Below are 22,172 nucleotides of genomic sequence, written 5' to 3' on the forward strand. Positions count from 1 at the left end.
ACGGTTTTTTTGTTCTACTTTGTGGCACCTCTTTTGGGCATCCACAGTGCGAGAAGTTGGCAACCAAAAATAAAAACAAATTTCCAACACGCGCTTTGGTTTTATCATGCCCTGTAATTGTTCGGGTAGAAGGGGTATGTTGCATTGTTGGAAACCGCATTCCCATGAGCTATATTTCAGTCCAGAGAATGATTATTGACAATGAAAAGAGCGGACTTTTAAAAATATATTTCAAAAACATTTTTCCATAATTTTAAAAGTGTTTTTTACCAGGTCAAATCGCTCGTCGCTCAAATGCCATTCCCCAACAACGCTTCCACTCGTATTTTTTCTCTGTCTAATTTGTTATTTACTTTGTTGCAATTTGCCACAAATTTTGCTGCCAAGTGAAAACAGCAATAAAATAATACAAATATATATTTCCACTGCGGTCGCTCTGCTGGAAATTAAACACAATCAATTTCCGCCCCAGAAACTCTAGCGAATCCACAAAATGCTCATATTTTACTCAACTCAATGAACTCCGTTGAACAATTTGCCAAAATTCATTTACTTAACCAATTCCAAAACATGATTAAATAACCATTTGACATTATGAGTAATTGCTCATCCAATCAATCAATTTGGAATAAAATTTCTTTAGAGAAGAGTTAAATGTGAGAATATTCCATTAGCCTGGGGATTGATTCTTAGAGTGTCGATTAAAGATTTGTCTGATGCAAAGTGAGTGTTCTATAATTTTGGGAATTTTAATTGAGAAATTGTGTACGCCAGACAGTTGGGAGGGAGATAAAAGCTGTGAAACCAAATGCGAAAATGTTTAAAGTTTAGATTAAAGATTAAAGTTTAAGCCCTACAAAATATTTAAACGTAAATGATGGCCTGCAGAGGTTAAATCCGTTTACATATCAGTAGAATCAAATTAAAACTATATTTCTTTTCACACTTTTATATGATTTTTGTATAAAAACGTTTAACGATTTTCGCCCAGTTTTTTTCTACAACAGTTTTCCTGCTAACCCATATTTCTTTTTAGCCAGTTTTTCACCTTGCAAAATCCACTTAAATTGTAACCAAATATAAACAGAAATAGTCTCACATAACCAAAACCAATTTGGATGCCCTCCACCAGACATTCCATTCCTCATCCCCCCACAGGGGAATCTCCATATCAAAGAACTCACGTCCTATGCAAATACTTGTACCTAAAAAACTGGCGAAAAAAGAAAAACTTTAGCGAAAACTACGTGTACTTATGTACATCCAATTTACAGGCAAACAGAGACTCGGCTCCAAAGGGCATAACTAATGAATCAGGAGCGTTATAATTCCGCTAGACCAAAAAGTTTGGAAGAGCCGAGAGCCAAAGCCAGTGGATGGCACGTGGACATAGAGGCACGTTTTAATTAACGCCGCAAAATTGCAGGTCACGGCGTAATTAAATTATTTAAATTGCTAATTTTTCCACGAGCCCTGCCCCGCTTTATTCCGCCCCTCTGAAGAGGAGAAACTTGTAAAGTTTAGCGTTAAAATGGAAAGTGCTAAACACTTGAACGTGTCTTTAAATTCGCTCCCCCCCCAAAGACGTGGCCTACAATAAATAATAATCAACAAATATGTTGGGGGGAAAAGTGCTCGGCATTTCAACAAGGAAGAGCCCGTGGCTGGGGCGGAAATTTGTCCAGGACACGCAGGAAGCTGCTCTGGAAATGTATCTCGCATCCGTAGCGCTTCTTTTGGCACACTTTTAGGCCCAAACCAACTTCTGGCCAGAGCCAAGAAAAACTTTCGCAGGGAACAAGGAACAAACTTTGTTTGTTTGGGGCAGGCCACAAAAGTTATGGGGATGGAGAGGGTCTACATGGGATGCTGCAACATTAACACGGTTATCTATAATTTACACGCACAGGGGGGACGCGGTGGGACAGGGACAACCTTAACTGCGGCGATTCCTGGCTCTGCTTGATGCACATTTATTGTGCTATTACTTTCACCGGAACCTAGACGTCCCCCGGCACCGTTCCCTTGAGTACTTTTTTACGTGTTCCCCTACGTCCGCCAGCCCACAACAAAAAAAAAGTTTATATATATGTCTGTATATATATCTTGAGGGTAAGATTAATTGCCTCACTTTGCCTCCAAGTCCCCAGCTCCCCAGTCTTTGGCGAAATATATTTAGTGCCGAGATTTATGTGGCTTCATTACGAGCGCCTCCCCAACAGCCACCCACTCTGGCTCTCCCTAGGGGCCAAGGGCAGAGGCAGTGGGAAACGGACCTTTGTCTATATCGAACGTTCTGGTCAAACAATTAAAAATGTTGTCCTTCATTTTGCCAGCTATCGTTTGCTTTGGTTTCTGTACCCCTTACTTGTGGCTTTGGAGGGTATATTGCCTTCGTCCGTCAACTGACAGAAGGAAAAGTTTTGCTTCCTGAATCGAATCGATGGTAGAAGTTTTAAAGACATTAAGATCTTCAGCGGAATGATATTGCAGGGATAATCACGACAATCATTATCACAGTCAAAATGAATATATAGCCGCCTCGCCTGTGCTCTCTGTCACAGTGTGGCTTAGCAATAAAGCTGTCTCTCTCTCTTCCTTCACAGCTAATGCTCCTCTAGTATTCCTCTTTTCCATTAAAGGATATTTTCTAGTCGCATTACTATGTAATTATATCGTTCCTTGTTGTACTACGTCTAACTCTCTCTGTTGGGGATATTTTTATTGTCATGGCAGCCGCCTGCCAAATGAATATTTAATGCCACCCCCATAGTAGCATGTCGTCCCAGTTGGCCTTCAAGGCTATCGAATCGGATAGCGAGCCGCAAGTTCAATGTCAAATTTCCATCGTACCACGCAACGTATGCATAATATTTTCCAGACCACACAGACCTCGCTGTTATTTATGGCCTCGTGTGTATTTTGAGCTAATAATCGACCAAAATCAACAACACGGAGGGGCACAAAAAAAAGCAAAGGCTTGCTGTTATTTATGGCAATTATATTTGCCCATAAAAATTTGCCAATTAATTGGGGGTTTCGTGCTGTTTTTGGGGCTAAATTGCTGGGAGGTTGTCTACACGAAATGGGGAAGATGTAAGCTAACAAATAAATCAGATATTTATCTGTACTCACGGGGGGATTACTTATGTCGAAGGTGAAGGTTTATCGAAGGAATCTTATGGGTAAATATTGTAGGAGGGAGTTTGCTCACAGAAAGGCCAAAGTTTTATCTTAAAAATTCATGGATTGAATATTATTCAAATAAATTTAATTCCCACATCAATTGAGACAGTGGAAACGCTCATTGGACCATCTTCTCATAGCACACATTAAGTTTGAATTCCTTTTCAATATCATATTAAATTCCCCAAAAAAGCTTGTAAAAACTTAAAAATTTCTAAGCAAAAATCAAACCTAAAACGTTTAAATTTCAGCCTGAACTTTATTAAAGAACAATAAGAATAAAAATCGTTTTCTGGTCAAGCCTGGGCATCGAGCCCGTCCCATGGGGGGTCTGTGGAGCTGTCACAAAATTTCATATTTCACTTTATTTGTGTGTCGTTTGACAAATGTTTGAAAATGACAACCAACAAGAAATGAAATGAAATAAAATACAGAAAGAGCAAAGCGAACTTTAAATACTCTTGGTATTAGACACAAATCAATCATAGATATTTTTATCCATCAATCACTTATGATTCACTTCAATTGTCAGACATTTTTGCCATCTACGGAATAGAATTGAAGCCCTCCACGGCTTTCCCTCATGGGGCAGGTCAGTGAAAATGTTGACATAAAAAGAGAGCCAGCTGTCACAAACAGAAATCAAACAATTTGTTGCCGACTTGCAACAATTGGAAACCGTTAGCTGGAGGGGCCCTGTGGGCGTGCCTGTGCCGGTGCCTCCTAACAATGGCACGGATACTCCTACAGTTTAACCTGACTCTCAACCTTTATGTTAATTTCTGATTCATTTGGAACTGGTTTTTCCATAGATCTCAGCGCTTTATGGAAACTCACTCAAGTGCATCGGGAAGGGGGCTACGCAAACGTGCTGTGATTTAATTTTTTCAGTCACTGGAAAAATGAACGGGGACCTGGGGAAAATTCAATTAAAATGCACAAAAGCCTCTCGTCTCGCCTGGCCAGGGCCTGACCTTCTCTCCGCCCGAGAAGAAAAACCAAAACCAATTATTGTTGTAGCCGCTCACGTGCGAGTACGAGTATGTGTACCAAAAAAAAAATATTCAAAGTTAAATTGAATTTGTTATTAAAACCCAATTTTCGTAGGGAGGAAATTTGCATTGCATCAAGTGCTGACAGCAGTTCCTCCTACAAGATCCAGCCAGAAACTTTCATATCAAATGCAGACATGAAAAGGAAAGGAGGATATACATACACGTATATGTATGTATGTGTGTGTAAGTGGGTTCTGCCACAAATCGCGCATTTGCCACCAGCCAACAGGAATGTCGTTTTATTTTTTTCGCTCATACGACAAATGCGAAAATTTTCATAACAAACAACCAAATATTTTTTCGCATAAACATGCAAATTTCTCACTCAAACTTGGAACATCTCAACCTCAACGCTGTTTACCCCTCCGGGCTCCGCTCTTCTCCGGCTGCACTCATCTCCTCAATGAGTAATTTGCATGCAAATATATATATATATGTACATACATATATATTTTTTCCCTGTTTGCTTTTTGCCATTTGTTCATGAACTTCACAGCACATACATTCTGTGGTGGAAAAAAACGTGCCTTGGGCGACATTTCGACTACAAGGTACCTGCTACTCAAGAAGTGTCTAATGAAAAGATCTAACTATTCGAATGCCATATTTAATGCAGACAAAATCAGTCTTCTAATTCTAAAGCTTCTTTTTATTAGATCAATCGAGATAACTTTTGGCGGATTGGTAGATAAGATAAAGACATCAATAGTCTGACTAATGGTTTTCTGGATCGCAACGATTCCTATAGACAGGTGATATATTTATGGCCATGCCTTAATTATCAAGAATATATATATACAAGGTGTTATTTTTGTAGTGTATGTATATTTACCTGTCACATACATTTTTACGAACACAATATACCCTTGTTCTCCTATGCCGGGTGCTCGTACCAGGGCACAGGCACCATATTTCAAACAAAGCTTTGCATTGTCAACTATCCTACAGGGAGAAGGGGCTAGGGCGAGTCGGGACTGGAGATGTGGGGAAGAAGCAATATCCGACTACGGCATGTCAAGTGGCTGACGAACAAGTTTCGTTTTCGTCGCATCTCGGGAGCCCCGTGCGTTCGTTCTCTCACTCAAATTTCATTGTGCTCTGGGGGCCGCCGAACATTCTGATTTATGGGCAAATTGAAATAGCAAAACAAATTTAATATTTACGAAATAATTCCTGGGAAAAACAGCTATAGGAAATATTCCTTGTCGTGGAATAATTACCTTTTTGGGAATACACTGTGTACAGATGTGGGAGAACTCAAACAGAACGTGAAAAGTGAATACGACACGTGTCTGTGATTGAAATAATGCTAAACAAATGCCTTATGACTGGCCTCATCGACAGTATGAATCATTGAAATCGAACATTTGTTCATTTGGGTGACTAAATAGCCATAAATACGAGTGCACAAAGAATATTGAATGTCGCTGTATGAGGCAGGCAGTCATAAGACTGACATAAGACTTTCATATATTTACTTTTAGTTGAAATAATCAGCTTATTAATTAGTAGCTGTCTTTGAACTTTGAACGGTATATCCTTGAAAATATTCCAAAAATTGTTAAATCGGTGGAAACACAAACAAACCTCGAAAAAACTCAAAACATCAGGAAGCTTTTATGCACTTACGAGTAGTCTTTTACTGTCCATTAAGAGCACTTTAAGGAGTGCTTTCACGAGTAACTCTTTCGTTTGAATATTGCTTTTGCATACCAGCTTTATCGTGACGGAAAGCCATCGATCATCTTGAAAGTTCTTTGGCAAATTGCAATAATTGTACAGCCATTTTGGTCTGAGGCTCCTGCCAGGATCTGTCGAGTCATATCGTAACCACAGAAGAGAGATGTGAAATATGTAGAGCCGAGTATTTGCCAACTTCATTCAATTTCTGGCATGACTTGCCACTGTTCCTGATGAGCCATGGCAACAAGCTGTTGCTGAGGCCATGAGTTGGCATGTAGAAGTCCAGAGAGTCGTCGGGTCGGGTCTGCCAGCTCAATAAAGTAATATTGGAATTGCTTTTGGCAAGCAGTCAATTGAAAGGACAATTGCAGGCAGTCAATGTTCCCTTCGCTCGATTCCCAGATTCGCCAGATTCCCAGCCCAATGAACTCCTAACACAGACTTGTGAGAAATTGCCTGGCATAACTCCGTGAAACCTGCTCCATATACTCGTAAATATATATGTGGAGGGGGTAGGGGTTCATTTAAATCAAATTCCCAGGGGCAACAGCAATTATGTGTAGCAGCAGCAGCAGCAGCAACAAGTGGATACCTCTCCTTCTCCTTTCTCCACTCCTGTGGAAAATTGCCTCCGGTACGACGGCGGCAACAATTTTCATGCATTTTTAGCCGCTTTTTTTTTTGCTGTTGCTGTTGCTGTTGTCGCTACCTTTTTATACAATTTGCATTTTTGCAACGCTGTGGCATGCAATGGGCGTGATTAACAACTTCCCTTTTTCGGAGCAGGAATTGCCTTCGTGTACACTTGGTTAGGCACTGAAATTGACACTTTCGAGGCTGTCTGTCTGGCTGTCAGTCTGGCAGTCTGTCTGTGAGGCTAAAACGATTATTGTTTGATGGCAAAACGAGACTGACTGTCGACCGACGATGTGCGTAATGGAAATAATGATTGCGAAAGAGATTGTTATGAAAGCATGTTGATCTGTTTATCGGAAACTGAAGTATTAGATTGCAAAATCACTAGCAGGGCATCACTAGCTTGGAGATTACTGATTGTGTTTGGAGCAAAATGTGCAATACAATAGGATACCTGTGAATGTGTGGCACCCACCTTATACCTCTGCGCCCATCCTAATACCAAATCTTGTGGGATTTGCCTTTGCCCTGTGAGTAATTCCTTCAAATCACCTACGTAATCTAAAACTAATCCAAGATCATTAGTTCCTCTAAGTAACCTAATAAATCCACACCCAACTAATCTCTCAACTATCCCACATCTCTCACCGTATTTCTGTTTCTGTTTCCAAGTGTTCATCTTAGGTTCTCCTCACCCGGAGATTGGCATACCATGATGCCCTCTGCTAGAAGAATGCCTTTGATAACGTTCCTTATCAGAGTCACGCTTCCAGTGACTCTGTGGTGATTCGCTTTTTATAGAAGTACAATAGTACTCGAACTAAGTTGCTAGACGCTACTCTTATCTGAAACTAACTATAAATCAGATCCCAGAGAGGCATCCATACATCTGGACAGCAAGAGAAAGAGAGATAGTAAAAGGGACCGACTAAATGATTCCTCTAATCTTATGACTCTTATCGATATATCTATCTATCTTTATTCCTTAGGTAAGTAGTACGAGACTTGATCTTCTACTCAGTTACTACTTGGGAGACCAACTTGAGTTTTTGCAAGGAAAAGAGAATTAAATCATCGCGCTGGTGCCTCTTGCCACATTTTGGTATTGCATAGTCTTTTACCCTTGGGAGATCTTCATTCCACCTCCAATCGAAGTGTCTTCAAAGATGCTCCAGTGATCTTATATACCCCTCCCATCAATGAGTATAAGAGTATGAGTTTTGGACACAAAAAACCTGCCCAGACTTTGATAATGACATGGTACAGCCGCTGCTGTATAAATTATTATCAGGACGTCCAACGAAGGGCAGGCATCAGCAGCAGCCAGACGACTGCGTCCCATTATCAGGAAAAAACCACGAGGGAAAGGGACGGCAGACTGTGGCCGAGAGAGAGATAACTGAATGTGATAGCATGCCCGGCATTTCGAAAATTGTTTTGTGTTTTATTTAATATTGTTTTTGGTCAGACAAGATTGACTTGCAGTTGTCTTGTCAGTTGCCAGACGAGTGCCGGTGCGGACCGATCGCGACTTTCGATTTCGTTCATCTTCATCATCTTCGGCATCACCACTACCACGGCATTCGAAGCAGGCAGGCAGGTCCCAGACAGCCAGCCCTGCCAACTTATTGTAATTATCTGTGCGACGAGACTCTTGGAATCTTTCTGTGATCCCTCCAGGGGCAGACGGCCTCAGTCTATCAAAGCCTGCCAGCGTTTCAACATCATCTTCAACATCATCATCTTCGACATGTGGCTGCTGCTGCCCATTCTGCTCTACTCGGTGCTCTTTCTGGCTGTGCGACACATCTATAGCCACTGGCGACGCAAGGGCTTTCCCTCGGAAAGGGCCGGCATCTCCTGGTCTTTCCTGCATCAGGCCTATCGCCGGGAATTCCGACATGTGGAGGCCATCTGTGAGGCCTACCAGATGGGTCGTGAGCGTCTGTTGGGTATCTACTGCTTCTTCAGGCCAGTCCTCATCGTGCGCAATGTGGAATTGGCCCAAACGATACTCCAGCAGTCGAACGGACATTTCAACGATCTGAAATGGGACTATGTCAAGGGCTACAGGAGATTCAATCTGTTGGAGAAGCTGTCCCCCATATTTGCCACCAAACGATTGTCGGAAATGTTTACCCATGTCCAGCGTGTGGGAGATCATTTGATATCATATCTGTTGGACATCGAACAGGCCCAGGGTGGTGCTCTAGAACTGGATTTGCAGCAGATGTTAAGAGTGTAAGCGAAAATTTTAGGATCAAACAAAGAGTTTCTAACAGGATTCTCTGTCAGTTATGCCATCAACGTCATTGGAAATCTCATTTATGGTCTGGATGTCAACAACTTTGAGCAGAAGGATCATATTCTCAGCAGCTATGTGAGTGCTGGACATACCAGCCTTCAATCATTGTAAGTAAAGATCGATCTTTACCTATCTTTAACTAACCCGGATCTGTAACCTCCTCAAGTACCCTGAGTCGCTTGCCCCAGAAATCCTCCTTCACGTACCGCCTCAGGGATCTCATCAAACAGGGCGTTGAGCACCGCGAGGAACATGGTCTTATACGCAAGGATATACTTCAGTTAATCACTCGATTCCGCAACGGCAACGACATCAGTGGGGACAAGTGGCAGATAGACATAGATAATGGTGCGTGAGAGGTTCATTTGACAAATATTCATTATCTATAATACTACTGTCCCCCAATCAACAGAACAGGACAAGCTGTTGTCTATCAAACGCGTGGCTAAGGTGGCTGAGGATCTGCTCAAGGTATCCCTGGACTCGATATCCTCCAATATAACCCTTACACTCTTTGAGATCCTGCAAGAACCCCTGATTGTGGAGAAACTTCAAACTGAAATCAAGGAACTAAGCAATGAGAATGGTTCACTAAAGTTTGAAGAACTCGATGGACTGAAGTACCTGGATATGTGTCTTAAAGGTAGGTGCAAGGAGACCCAGATTGGAGTGGGAATACAGTCTTTGCCCTCCACAGAAACCGTCCGCAAATACCCGCCGTTGCCCATCATTGAACGCATTTGCCGTAAAAGTTACACGCTGCCCAACACTAAGTTCACCATTGATGAGGGGAAAACCCTGATGGTTCCCCTGCTGGCCATCCACAGGGACGAGAAGTACTTCAGTGAACCCATGAAGTACAAACCTTTGAGGTTTCTACATTCGGAAAAGTCAGGCGACTGCAAGAGCAATGCCTTCATAGGTTTCGGCATTGGCGGAGCTCAGTGTGTGGGTAGGTTTTTAGCACCAAAACTTTGCCCCCAAAAGATCCAGCTGAGAATATGTTTTCCCGTTTTTATTCCCAGGCCAAAACTTTGCCAAAATGGTCATCAAAGTTGCTCTGATCAAACTCCTGCAAAACTTTCATCTGGAATTGGATGCAACCCTCGCAGAGACCATCGAAATTTCGCATCAACCGGCTCCGTTTATACGAACAAAAGATGGTTTGAAAGTCAGGTTGAAAAGACGCGAGATAAAGCCGAAATTTTATAACTAAGCTAAAAGTAGAAATTAGGAGGAAAGGAAACTCTTTCAGCTGTTAAGTTCTTTAATTTGTGTGTGGCCCGCGTCACACCTTTTTCAACACTTTGTTGTCTGTGCAAGGCACCTAAAATTATGCTATAAATAAAATACAGTATATTACGGTCACAGCTCGGGGTGCTGTCGGTTCTTGTTTGCCATTCGCTTCGTTAACTTTGCAAAATGGCAAAGGTCCTGGGGCGCACAAGGAGCAGGCGACCGTACGAGGCCACGCCAAAGTGAACGCATTAAATTCGTCACTCCAATGTGTCTGTTGTTGTTGTTGTTTACGCCAACTCTCGGTGACAGACACGGCATTGGATTGGATTGGATATGGAGGAGATATGGAGATAGCCCGAACCTCATCTCGGGCGGAAAAGACATGTGCTCCAATTTGAGCTCATCATTAAATTTGATTTGCTCTGTTGCCAATCCAACATGACAGCCGCCTGGATACCATTTCAGAGTGTGCAGCACTTCCATTTCCATAGCCAAAAGTCATGGACTGCCTCGTCTGGGGACTGCCAATCCATTTCAAGTGTGTGTACGAGTACTTGCTCGCCATGGGCCAGGCAATCAGGCCTAAGAGACGCCTCTAATGATGCCGCAATTAGGCCGCATTATGGACACATTTATCATCCACAGACAGATGGAGAGGGAAGCCAGAGGGAAGACAACCAACCCGAAATGGACAATGTCACAAACAAATGGCTCTAATGAGTGTGCAAAGTATTTTACAGTAATGAAAACTTTTCTTAGGTGGTCCCATCACCCCCCACCGAAAAACCCATCATATTAATTGGAGCCTGAGCCCGGGCTAAGACCCAAGATAAATGACCTGGAAACTTGTCCAAAATCCAGCACAAACTTTATGACTTTTGGTCGGACACCAAGGCAATAAAATTGAAATTCAATCAAACCGACTGGCAGCTCGCAGGATGTAAAGTCGGGATAGGAAACACACAACAATTTAAAGAGCCAAGAACAACGTGAGCGTCGCTTCAAAATAGACAACATCCAGAGCAAGTGGAGCTCTTCACATGCTGTGACCCAGTTTGGGTGCTGGTGCTGGTGCTGTTGCCAGTGTCGGTGCCGGTGGCTGGTGGTGTTGCCAGGGCAAGTGTCGGATATAAATTGCATGAGAGCAACCCGAGTCGAGGGAAATACTCGTGCTCTGCTTCGGAACCCGGACCCGGACAGAACTCCCTTTAGCGCCATCTTCGCTGCCATTGTCCTGGTTACATTTAAACATTACTCATTCCACATTAAGCGGTCAAAATGGCAAGCCCGGAACCTCCTCTTTACAAGTCGAAAAGTTAAAAATAATACAAGATATAGGATGGTATTTGGACTGTAGGATACCTTATACTTGGGCGCATTTTGAATAGAATAGAGATGGATATATACCGCATAAGATCTTGGTGAGTTTTCGTAGATCGATGAAGAGGTGGACTCTAAAAATGTTTGATCCCATAATGGATCAATAGAAATTATAGCAAATTTACCTAAATATACCAAAGTAACTATATAAATCGATTTATATGTTCTTTAAGCAGTAAGCTAATGTTTTTTCTTCTCTGTTACAGGAATTTCCCCGAATACAACATATCCTCAGACTCCAACCTTTACCCTGGATACAAAAGTAAGTACAAAGTTGCTTTCATCGCTTTGTTTTGCTGGGTATAAAATTTTCATTTCCCTCCGCATAAATTATGATATATTTCACCTCAGGGACAGACGGGGGAAACGGTTCTCCAAATGTAAATTTGTACTCAAATTAGGGTTATTAACTTACCATAATTTCAAGATTTGTTTTTGCGGTTACGCTGCAATGAGAAAAAATGAGAAAAAGTACATTACAAATGTGATTAATCAAGTTACATTTAAGGCTGTGCTGTGTGTTATTGAACTTTAGCTTGTAATAAAATAAGATTGCACTCGAAGCGACAACAAACTTGAACTGAGGTAAAAGTGAAAGATAAATCTGTTCAAAACAAATAAAAAGCTCAACTTGAAACTGACATATAAGGTTATCGCTGCAGTCGGCTTTTAATTAGCCAATTGACATCTGACTTTTTGCCCAAGTTTACTTAGGTTTTGGCTTAGAAAAAGCTGTGCAACTTATTGTATTTGGCAGCTCAAAACAAATCACCTTAAATACTCTTAAATGGCTCGAAAGGCTTAAATATTTATTGGCCAACAACAAGATAGAAATTTGAGCTGTTTTAGCTCCGATAAAAGCAAAACTATGCCAAATATTTGCATGAGAAAAAGCTGTATTGTTTGATAAATTTTTTGGTGAAATTTTAGCATAACATAAAATGGCAATAAATTATACAAATATTATTTGGGCTTTCGTTAGATATTTTCGACTTTTTTTCGAATGATATAATATGTTTTTGGTTGTATTTATTATATAAGGGAATGTTCACAAAATATTTTACATTTGTTTCAGTTTTTAACAAAGGCATAATTTTTAGTTATTCATGATAAAACAACAACACCTAAACTACCATTCAAATACATATCTGGAACCTTTTCATATACCTTTGCATACAACAAAAACTTGTTAAAAATTCTCCCCTAATAATTTCAGACATTTTAGTATAATTTCTGCTGACTGCTGACCAACAATTATCCCCACTAATTGGATGAGAACTTTCCTCATCCAAAAAAAGTGCCCACATGCAGCAGCGTGTCCAAATAAACACTTTAACTGGCGGTCATCTTATCTTACGAGTATATGCACATAACTACAATCCACTTAAAAGAACTCTTCCCAACTGTACTCGAGGAAAAAGATAAAAACTCAACTGGAGAATAAGTAAACCACGACCTCCGAGGGTCAGAAGTAATAAAACTAAGTAAATGGATGGTCTGGCCTTTAATACTGCCCCACTGCTGGGTTCTTCTCTTCTCTTTTTCTGAATATTTGTTTAACAATTAAACTTTGCTAGAGAGTAGAGTGTGTGTGTGTGCGTGTGTGTATAAAGATTATTATCATTAAGAGTTGGGTGAGTGAGTAACTGCCAAGTAAAGGGAAATGACAAATTGTGAGAGCAAATTGCAGTTGAAAATTGTCATAAACAGTGGAGCTTCTATAAGGAACAACGGAATTTCAGTTGTTTAAGGAATCTAGATGAGCATTATCAGAAGATTGTCTATTAAATTCGAATTTCAAGCTTAAGAAACTTCAGATTTTAGCAGGGAGAGAATCGTGTCTCATTTGATTTGTCGTCTTTGGCTCTAGTCTCAGAAGAAGGCCTATTCTAGTCACGCACTAGGAAATGATTAAATTTTGATCACCGAAGTTCCATTTCTAGACGCTTCACTGTAGCATCTTCATGGGTTTGGTTTGCCCGGGGGGTGCCCGGGTGCAGTTGGTTTACTTTTTCAATTTGTGTGCGTTGCATCCACATAATTGCCACATGGAGTTGCATGTGCCTGCACTGTGCATCCGACTGCCGTTGCCGTTGCCACTGCCACTGCCGCCCTTCAAAAACTGCATATGAGAGGAGCCGTGACTCGACAGCAGCTTCTTCTCTGATGCCGCAGAGGATGTGGGAGAGCACTGAGGATGGGGCGGCTGCTGCTGCTGCTGCTGCTGCTTCTGTTGCACGATGTGCGTGCAGCTGTTTGTTGGGTTGTTGTTGGTTGTTCATGTTGTTTATAAGGCTGTTGTTCTTACTGTTGTTGCTGTTGTCGGGGTGTCTCCTCGCTGTTGCCTTAATTATTGTCAGCCAAACTGTCGCGGCCGCTTGCCGCATGTGTAATTTGTTTGTGTCGGCAGTGGCTCCGCTCTCTCCTTTTTCCTGTCTTTTCTTCGCCTTTACCATTGCCTTTGCCTTTGCTTACTTTATTTATATTTTTTATCTGTTTCCGACTCTTAATTAATTTATGTGTCTGTCATTTTACCGAGGTGCTTAAATAGTGCGTTGCATTCAGAGTTAACAGAAATCTACGGACCAGGGAGAAGCAGAAGCAGCTCCAGCTGTGGGCGGCACTTGAATCATTCCATTATCTTCCGTTATGGAAGAGGCCCCAAGGTTTTTACACAGAGAGAAAGAGAACCGAACCAGTTGACCCAGTTCTCAATGGGCAACTGGTTCGGAACTGTTCAGTTTTAATGGTTTTTAGAAGTCAGGAGAACTCATTCTAATAGGTAGTTGTTTAAGTAATTGATGATTAGTGATTGCAGATTTTTAGTAAGACTTATAGAGATGTACTTTAGAGATGCATAGTATTTGAAAGTTCATCAGTTCATTAAGACCAAATACTCTTTTTTGGTGCACGATCTTTTCAGGGTGGATTTTGAAAGGCCCCCAAATTGTAGTATGAGTCGACATATCTCCACTTTTAATTGGAATATCAACTGTCATATAATTTCCTCTATCTAATAACCTACCCCTTAAGTAAACTAAATAAACAGGTTCCGTTTTCTGACTTCCCCTTTCGGCGGTTCCACAATGTAACCTTCTTAATGGCCAAAATCATTTAGCCTTCATTTTCAATTACCCAACGTAACGAAGCGACGAAACCATTTATCAAAATCCCAAACTAGATAACTTAATTAAAGCCCGAAAATCAATCTGCATATATATGTACCAGTATGAGGGCTGACAAAATCTGAATCTGGAACCCCCTGAAACACTCTCCCAGCCCGCAGACCCAAACACCATCCTGAGAGCAGCGAACAATGGGCCAAACAACAACATCCGCTTATCTCGATAAATCAAAGCCACGAGTGCTGTTAATTTTCCAAGAAAATTTTTGGTTACATGTTGGGGCAACTGGCCCCGTCCCGTCCCGTCCCCCAGTAAAAACGTGATTGTATGTGGATGGGGGAGGTCTGTGTGTGTGTGTGTGTTTGCGTGTGAGCCATAAAAACAACTTGAATTTATGTTTTCACGGCAAAAAATTATCTTAAAGGGGGAGCCCGAAGATGTTTCGCAGCCGAGTGGAGTCATTGGAGGGAGTCATCTATTCCCCAAGCCATGTACGAGTATGTGAGTACATTTCATTTTTGTGGCAACGACTACTTGCTAATTCTAATTAAAAGCAACAGCAGCAGAAGCAGGAGTTGCGGCATGTCTGAGGCACACTCAAGCAGAAAATTATCAACTCTATGGGGAGGAGTTAGGGGGATCCGTAGATGAAGATATAAGGGGGAGTTTCTGTCTAAAAACTTCTGCTTGGCTAGGCCAAAAAGATGTTGCTTGAGTTTCTTGAGTGAAATGAATAAAAAAAAAGTGAGCAGACCCCAAGTCACCTCGGGCCAAAATTAAATTGTGCACATTTCCGTGGAGCGGAAATTGCCCAAGTTTGTCACATGGAAGATATATATATATATATATATCTTAAATCTAAGATGTAGGTACAGATGTATACCTGAAAAAAGAAGCAAGAAACAACGTTTGCCATTTATGCGTTTCCCTTGGTTTCCCGTCGCCGCATCTGCTTCTGGTTCTGTTTCAAATTGAAATTCATGACATTCTCGTTTCAATGTAATACCTAACACTCCCTTCCTCCGCCTTCTCGCATTACACCCGCGCTTGCACACAGGTGTAAATTATGTTTATTAATTTATGGAATTTTTCGGTTTAAATGTTGCCCTCTGGACGAGTAAATGTGGAAAACAAAGCGATGCTCAAACCATAATCATTTCCATTGCATTTAACCAGAAACCAGAAATTAGCGAAAATTATGGGAAAATCTTTTGGGTGCCTGGGAATTTGGGACATGACCTGTAGACAATTCGCTCTGATAATTAAATTAAATGCCTAATTAATTACCATTAGGGTTAGTTGGGCCCTATATCAACTGCAAACTCCGAGCTGCAAATGTGCAAAATTTATTTCAAATGAACACGCCATGGCACTGCACATTTGGCATCCAAAAGTTGTATAATTTATGATTGAACGTACATAATTCAAATGACATGCTAAATTATAACAATGCCCGCCACAAGAATGATCCATATGCAAATTAACATTTGGACGTGTTTGGAATTTGTAAGCGGCATAAAGGGATAAGTAGAACAGAAGCACAAACTGATTAGGTACAGTTGTGCTGCATTGGAACAATGAAATTGAAATTGGAAAAGTTATGCTAAAGAGCATAGAAGAACATCTACATATCCCTACACTCTTTGTACAGTACAACATTTCTACTGATTACGACTCAATATTTTCTTCTTACATGTACTAAAAACTACAGGAAGTACAGTTGTGCATCCCTGTGTCATGGGAAGTACAGTTGAGTATTTTCTCCCTCAAACATAACCTCACAAAAATCCACCAAGTCATGAAATTGGGTCTAAGACTAAGTCAACATTTTGACTCTTCTATGAACCGGAAAACCTTTTGACTACCTAATTCCGGTTGCAGTAGTAGTATCCAGTATTACCCACCGCATCATCTACTTCTGTGCTGCAGATCCCTTTCATGTAGCCACATCGCAATGCCGCTGCCGTCGCTGTTGCCTTCTCTAATTTACTTCACTGGCTCTTGCACTCATAACTCAATTCCTGACTTCCAACCAGACCACCTTCCCGTAGCACAGCGCTGCACTCGCAGCTATCCCGAATCTGGCGAAAACCCTTAAGCCCGACATCCAGAGATGCATTGACAAAATTTCACTTTTGGCTGAGAGATGCTGGTTGTCGTTGTCCCTGCTTCTTCTGCTGCTGTTGGGGATTGCAAATGGCAAAGCTTTAGAGACTCCATTCCCGACTGCAGTTGGTTGCATGCAGCAGCTGCAGCTGCAACATTGGGTGCAGAGGGCGCTGGAGATCTGCCCTGTCACATGCCACATTCTGGCAACTCTTTTCCTTGTCGGCATGATTTTCGCAATCAGTGGAAAGCAGCTTCAACTGCTCTGGGTTTGGCCGGTGGCTGGTGGCTGGTGGCGGGTGGCGGGTTTCTGGCGTGACATTTGGCTTTCGCGCGAACAGCAGGGACAGATGGGACAGCGCCATCTCCTGCCCGGCATCGCAGCATAATCCAGGGTCGTGTTTTTTCTGGGTTTTCATGTCACACGGAGTGTCTGCTGGGCCAAATGATGCGCAATTTATGCAGCCATGGGTCACAAGTGAAACTAATTTGCCAGACAACAAAGCCAATTTTCAATCTAATCCGAAGGAACCCCTAGAACTCCGTCAATGGTTATGGTTCTCTCTTGCCTTAAAGTATGTCAAATGCCGTTCAATTAAGTTTTCGCTTACACAATGATAAGGAACTAGTCCCCGACTCTACACACCTCTAACCGTACGAGTGACGCCAAAGGGTATTAACACGGCCTTAGGGTAGAGTAGGGGTTGGACACATGTGGTGGCATCAGATTGATAGCGACGCTAAATAACACAAAACAGAAAAGACCCCAACGGGCTAGTGCCGCTAGTCCCTACATCTAATCAAGCACGTAAATAAAGTTAAAGTTTATACACGGAGAGAGACACACACAAGCCCTCCACCACAAAGGGGAGCCATATATTCTGTCATAATGAAGTTGAGGTACTCTTTCTTTTGAATACAGCTGAACTAAGGGCTTCTGTGGGGATGTGACATGGAATGGGATGGGAATCGCTTCGCTCGTGCGCCCACCCCTGGCTCACTCGCTTTGCGTTTTCATCATTTTACACAGCTTCTTCCAACCTCTCTCTGTATTCAACATACCCTTATATGATAAGTGTAAGCCAATTGTTAGAATCTCGCCCGCTAGCCTGCGAGGATTGGCTTTGGGCTAGTCATCATCAGATCAATGGGATAAACCCACCTACACAAACACTCGCACTCGCAGCCACTCATCCCACATGCTACCCTCAACAAAGGCGGCCAAATGACAACATCAACTTCTATATCCCCTACTATATATAGAAAGGTACTCGGGCACTCGTAGAAGTATGTGACAGAGGGCGACGGTCGGATTGGTGGATGGGTGGATGGGTTGCGGTAGGGAGATGTTGCCCTGCGGCAAAGTACAATAAAAACTGCTTCAACGTTGCATGTAACATTTGATTAGCCTGTGGAAAGGGACCCCCGACCGCTCTGGTGTGGTGGTGCAGGGTCTGATATATGAACGGAAGGGAGGAAACAAAAAATGAACAGCATATTGCTGCTCAGTGCACTTGGGGCAATGGCAATTAGAGGTTAACTTGAAGTACTCCACTGCCACACACACACATCCAGAAACACAATCACTCCTTTTCCAACTATGAATCTTACATAACCACTGTGGCCGGTTCAGGGCATCAACTACGACGTCGCTCCGGGGCACAGCAAGTAGTAGTAGATGCGTACGAGCTCTCGTATATCGTTAGTTCGGTTAATATACGACGATGTTCACTTTCGGCCCATTTACAAGCCCAGCAGAATGTTAACTTGGTGATACAGTTACCAGACTTCAGACTTCAGTTCTCAGTCCTCAGTCCCCAGTCTTTGCCTTTGGCCCTCCTCTGTCCTCCTGCCGAGAGAAAACTTCAGTTCGGTTCAGGGCTGTATTCAAGTGCAGCGATGTGTGTAGGAGAGCCGGAGAGGAGGGGCTGGGGATTGTAGTTTCTGTGGTCACAAGTGAAAACTTGTTCAAGTTGAGTTAAATATATTTGTCAGCCAAGTTTATTATAGAAGTTTGTGCCAAGTTTAAGTCGTGGGATGGTTAACTTAATCGAAAGATAAATGAAGAAGAACATGTTTGGGTTACAGGTTGGAGAGTGTTTGATAGGGGAGGTGTGATTTAGAAGAGTTTAGAAGAGAGGAATCATAACGAATAAGACATTCCCAAGGATTATTATGAAACAATATATGGTAGATATAAAAGCTACGGAAATCGAGCTTTGGGAACTATGATTCTTTCAGTGTAATGCGCTTTAACTTTTGGACATTTTATAGCCATGAAATTGAATGAGTAATCTCATTTATCCATCGCTAAATCTGTTGCCGCCACCATTCCAAAAACTGAATCAATATGGAAGCCCTGCTGAGATTTACCCCATAATATCCGTCCATCCTCATCCTCCCCCCTGACTTTTGGTGACTTTACCTCTTTCTTCCCGTCTGTGCCAGCTCTACCCCTCTCCAACCATATCCTCTGCCTCTCCATCCACATCCTCTGCAATTTCTCACAGCAGACGACTCAAGTTTTCCACGTGAAAAATGGCATCATAAGAAAAGTTATTGTCTCTATAGTTTCGCAACTCTGTTGAACTGTAGTGCAGCACCCCAGCAGCCCAGCACCCTGCCCCCACTCATGGCAGACCCTTCTTCATCCATCTGCAGCATGAAAGCATCATCAGCGCGGCAGCGGCAGAGGCAGAGGCAGCGTCGAGAGTTTATTATGCAATGGCAAAAATTTAGTGCCATTTGTTGTCAACGCGCCGAATGCAACAAACAACCCGAAAAACCCCCAGCAACAACAGCAAAGTTTTGCCATTACAATGACACGGAGTGGGGGAGGATAGGGGGGGCTGGTCTGAGAGCCTGACTGTTCACATTTGTGCAGGCATTATAATGAGTTTCTGAGCCAGGCCAAGACGAAACAAGCCGAAAACCAAGACAATCCAAAACCCCAGCCATCGTCAAATGTTGCAATATGTATGGGAGTGCAGAAGAGTAGAAGAAGGAAAGCGGAGAGCTTCGGGGGAACGAAGTTTTTGATACCCCTGAAAATCGATTGGTACTATAGGATATGGTTATCCGATTCGGATGAACTTTCGCTGTAGGTAAAGTGGATATAAAGATGGAGAAGGAAAGGCGCTTAAAGAATCAGTCTACCCTCTTCAAGGGTATCAAAAATTAACATATCCCGAACCTAGCAGATGGAACTTTAGCCTCGAGAGATGGTTAAAAGGAGGAGAAGTTTTCCCGCCCCCCCGAAAAGTTCGGAAGCCGAAAAGTGTCTGCCTGATGGATGTGGCAAGCAGCATGCAGCATCAGCATCAGGTGCGCTGCACAAACTGGTTACAAATTTGTTGCTAATTGCAGAAGCTTCAGCAAAATCCCATGATGGAAAATTGAAAAGAGATTAACGCACGAAGCCCCCGAAACGGAAACCAATTTGGCCTGACAATGATGATGACGAATGATTGACGAACGGACTGACTGATTGATGAACTGACTAAATGGCCAGACGTGTCGTCCATTGTTGTCCAATTAAGTGGCAAATCAAAATCAAATAACAAACAACAAAATTTATGTTAATCAAAGTCATCAAACATCAAATTTTTTTGATGTACCGAAAACAAAAGTGAAATTCCACATAGAGTGGGTACCCCCCGCCCCACCACCCCCCCTTTGCGGTTTGCGTTCAGCGCCAATGCGGACCCCTGTTGGACACGGCCAAAATGCTCTAACCGGAGGGCGGGGGTCTAAGAGAGAGAGAGAGAGAGATCAATGCTCGCTCTGTTGGCCAAAACAACACAAATACAACAGATACCCACCGCTGCAGCATGCTGTCGGAGAAGAGTGAAAGTCAAGTCCAAACATTATGTTTTATGGACACAAGGCGAGAGTCACCTATTCGGACACCTTTTTTATGCCATGTCTCACTCTTGACTCTTTCTTTGACTTGCGTTGTCTTTGTCAAATTATGTACGCTGTGCGTTGGGTTTTATTTTAATTTCTTAGACAAACCACAAAACAATTAGCTGCACCCACATTCAATTTGCCGTTAATTAAAGATAATTTTACCTATAGAGCGGTACTAGAATGAAGACTTTAAATTTAATTATATCTTCATGAAGTTCCATATATTTTAGTCGAATTGTAGATACCGTTTGGCTGAAAGATATCTAAAGGTGCTCTAAAAAGAGAATTGCACGATCTTTCATAGGAATTTGAATTCGTGTCGATAAAATGGATATTCCTGAAGATATAGCTATCCAAATTTTGACATATTTCTAAATTTTATATTGTATGAAATGGCCTTTAGTTCTTTAGTGGCATTAATTCCCAACAATTTTAGCTAAATATCATTGGAAAAATCCAAAGAAGTGATGTATAGGAAGTGTTTCCAAAGTACTTCCACTTCCAATGCTCAAAAAATTCCCAAAAATCTTATACATAGCTGTCAAGATCCCCCACTGAACCGCCAGCAAGGCTAAGTCTTTGCTTTGATTCAAAAATAACTTTCTTTTGGCCGCCCCCAAGCCGCGAAACCTCAGAGCACCAGAAGCCGCTCATTGTGTGGCCTCCCCTGTCACCTACAATAAAACTAACATAAAAATAAAAATCATAACAAAAAGAAATATAAAAAAAAAAAATCTGACAATGCAGGTGGCACAATGGCCTATCCAAGTACAATTAACTACTCTTTTCTTTGCTGCGGGCAGACCTTCAAAAATGTTGAAAGCGAAACTTTGGAATTGCCGAAAGCCGAAAGCCGAAACCCGACACTTTTTTGCGTGCCACAAAAAACCGAATCCAAGAGCAATTGTTTTTTTCGTGTCGGGTGGGTGTGAATTTAAATGTAAGTTGGCCAAAATGTTTGTAAGTCTCTTAAGCCCCCTCCCTGTCAATCCCACCAGCCAACCAACCAACCATCCATCAATCACTCCTCGAATGCCTAATTAGCATGCAATTCAGCCGAACAATTGAATAGTGTTGGTCAAATTTTAAATGTCATGCCCCGGCACTGGTTTGGAATGGGAATGGGATTATACAGACATTATATAGACTGCTGATGTTCAAGGGCCCATAGAGCTCTGTAAACGTGAGACGAATCTTAAGTGCAAAACAACTGCTGTTCGTCCGTCACATTTTCCTAAGGTCGTACGTCCGGCCAATGTTTGTTTTGCAAATGCGGAATTAGCATTAATTTTGCGAATCATTTGTATTTTACCGATAAGGCCTGAACTTTCCATTTAGCGGGTCTGTGTGAACAGGAGAACAAGTTCTCATTCACCTGCCGTCATCATCATCATCATCATCATCTCAGGGGGAAAGAAAACCTGATTCCAGTCGCGTGTTTCCTGTTGGCAAAGCCCAAGCCCCAAAACAAGTTTTTTTTATAATCTTTTCCTTTTGGTTTTTTTTTGGGAGGAATCGCATAATTCAAAAGTGGCAGGAAACATTCCT

At 42.1% G+C, this 22,172-nt stretch overlaps 2 protein-coding genes across 2 annotated transcripts in view; one reads left to right on the top strand and one right to left on the bottom strand.

Annotated features, from left to right (window-relative positions):
- The window catches only part of MESR3 (misexpression suppressor of ras 3), a 45,515-nt gene that overhangs the window by 1,807 nt on the left and 21,536 nt on the right, over positions 1–22,172 (bottom strand). The window contains exon 3 of the mRNA XM_033379409.1: positions 11,900–11,930. Within this exon, the coding sequence (XP_033235300.1) occupies positions 11,900–11,902 (3 nt within the window). The 5' untranslated portion in view covers positions 11,903–11,930. The remainder of the gene's footprint in view (positions 1–11,899; positions 11,931–22,172) is intronic.
- Positions 8,044–10,235, top strand: Cyp310a1 (Cytochrome P450 310a1). Its single transcript, XM_001356462.4, has 6 exons — positions 8,044–8,801; positions 8,856–8,972; positions 9,032–9,213; positions 9,278–9,508; positions 9,563–9,817; positions 9,891–10,235. The coding sequence occupies exons 1-6, from the start codon at positions 8,311–8,313 to the stop codon at positions 10,079–10,081; spliced, it is 1,467 nt and encodes a 488-aa protein (XP_001356498.2). The 5' UTR covers positions 8,044–8,310; the 3' UTR covers positions 10,082–10,235.

This window comes from Drosophila pseudoobscura, chromosome 4, assembly GCF_009870125.1.
Source record: "Drosophila pseudoobscura strain MV-25-SWS-2005 chromosome 4, UCI_Dpse_MV25, whole genome shotgun sequence".
Lineage (NCBI taxonomy): Eukaryota > Metazoa > Arthropoda > Insecta > Diptera > Drosophilidae > Drosophila > Drosophila pseudoobscura.